Source organism: Macadamia integrifolia, chromosome 7 (genome assembly GCF_013358625.1).
Source record: "Macadamia integrifolia cultivar HAES 741 chromosome 7, SCU_Mint_v3, whole genome shotgun sequence".
Taxonomy (NCBI): domain Eukaryota; kingdom Viridiplantae; phylum Streptophyta; class Magnoliopsida; order Proteales; family Proteaceae; genus Macadamia; species Macadamia integrifolia.
Window position 1 is genome coordinate 9,945,009 of NC_056563.1, and position 1,930 is coordinate 9,946,938.

Genomic DNA, 1,930 nt, shown 5'->3' on the forward strand with positions numbered 1-1,930 from the left:
TAACCTAATGGAGGACGCTCATCCTTGGTGGAGTAATGGATTTATCCCTGACATCCTTGTTTCCCTACTCAAATGCTAGGAAACGATAAGATTAAAAGAAATTAAACTTGAGAAGAGAGAAGAGAGAAGAGATTCATAAATCAATGATTATGTCATTATATTATTTTATCATATTAATATTATTATTTCCCTTTTTTCTTCACATCCAAAGATTCCAAACATAACCTAAATTTCGTTAGAAACATGAAGCACCGATGTGAAAAAAAGGTCTGCATTCCTTCACTGACGGCACACGTTAGCCTCCGTAGAGAAATGCCACTCGTCCGTAGTGCTGTAAATCGTACACTTCCGTTAACCTACGCAGCAAGCTCAGAAATGTTAAACGTCACCTAAATTCCCGCGCTTCTCCACTTCTCTACTTCTCTACTTCTCAGATGGAGCATCATCCTCGTTATCTTTCTCTGCAAAAGCTTTAATTCTCACTCAATAATTAAATACCTACACGCCCTTCTCTCTCTCTCACACACACACATCAATCGAAATGCAGTTTCCATGTCTCGACGCGTGTAAGAACTTCGCGAGTTCTCAATCATTTCTAGGGTTTCGTAATCGTGACCACTCATCCTTCTCGAGCTCTTTGGTTGTCTTCTCCGATCGAAATCCTTCTTGTGGCTTCTCCTGTAGTTTTAATGGAGAAAAAGGAAAGGCTAAAGGAGGGGAGAAGCCGAGGAAAAACGGTGGTCGCGAAAGGATGAACGTTAAAGAGAAAGATAATGTGTGGAGTGTCGACAACAAGCTTGCCAAGGCGGCAGAAATGGCAGAGAAGGATAAATTGAGTCGGAGGAGGAGGAAAGGGAGGAGAGTTAAGAATTTTGGGAAGAGGAATACGAGTTCTAGGGTTATGGTTTCTGAAGCTATGTTAATGGAGGTCGAAACCGTTTTGCAGACGCAGGTACTTCCACCTTTTGTCTCCTTTTTTCAACTATCGAGGGCGGCTTTTGTTGTTTTCTAGTGGACATAATCGAAAGATGCTTTTAAGTTATCACCATTTCTTTCTGTCCGTGCAATTTGAGATGCTCTGTGTAATGGACAAAAGCTCTATTGATTGTGTTCTCTCTGTTACTGATGTTGCTGATGATTGTGATATTGAGTTCTCATAGTTTAACCCCGTGGAGGAGAAGAAAAGCACTGCTGTTTCAGTAATATCTTGTCTAATATGGTTTTGTTCTATCCTATAGGAACCTGTTATCAAACCGGCTTGGAATACTTTTGTAAGTAGTGTAAGTGGAATATGGAAGGGAATTGGAGCAGTATTTTCTCCCATTACTGCTGAGATGGAGCCAGTTGAACTTGGAAACAAAAATGAATACCTCTATGACTGCTACACTCTTTCCCACATTGAACCCGTGCAGTCCACTTCAGGAGGGCATCGTCCTCAAATCAGAAGAAAAATAAATTGGGTGACTTTGAATCCCCATGGTGAAATAAAGCAACAGGCAGGAGGCAGCAGCAGAAGGACAGAAGCTGGTAGAGATAGAGATGGCTCTTCTTCCATGAAGGAAGCTGTTCACATGAGTGGGTTTAATCATGATTTGCCTGCATTTGAATCAATTGACTTTGGGACGAGTGATGTGATGGAAGAAGATTTCATGGGTGTGGAGCCTGGTCTTGTTTTCTTTGAGGTAGGATATTCCACATTTTCCCCTTAGGTCAAATGCTTCAGATTTCCTTGTAGACTGGGATGCATGGATCTCTAAAACATCCAGTTTGAGAGAATTCTGTGATTTTATACTTTAAATTCAATACAATTTTATGTTTCAATTTAATTAATACCTGAAATATTGAAAAATATGAAATAATGTTTTATGCACTATGAAGGCTAAAATTTAAGAGAACATATTCAGAATTCTCTCTCTCTCTCTCTCTCTCT

At 40.0% G+C, this 1,930-nt stretch overlaps 1 protein-coding gene across 2 annotated transcripts in view; it reads left to right on the forward strand.

Annotated features, from left to right (window-relative positions):
• Positions 1-371: 371 nt before the first annotated feature.
• LOC122084499 overlaps positions 372-1,930 on the forward strand; it is a 9,969-nt gene continuing 8,410 nt past the window's right edge. Inside the window, exons 1-2 of one of the 2 annotated variants that reach the window (XM_042652784.1) lie at positions 372-952; positions 1,239-1,682. In XM_042652784.1, coding sequence (XP_042508718.1) covers positions 542-952; positions 1,239-1,682 — 855 coding nt within the window. In that variant the 5' untranslated portion in view covers positions 372-541. The remainder of the gene's footprint in view (positions 953-1,238; positions 1,683-1,930) is intronic. The other variant, XM_042652785.1, reaches the window with a different exon arrangement.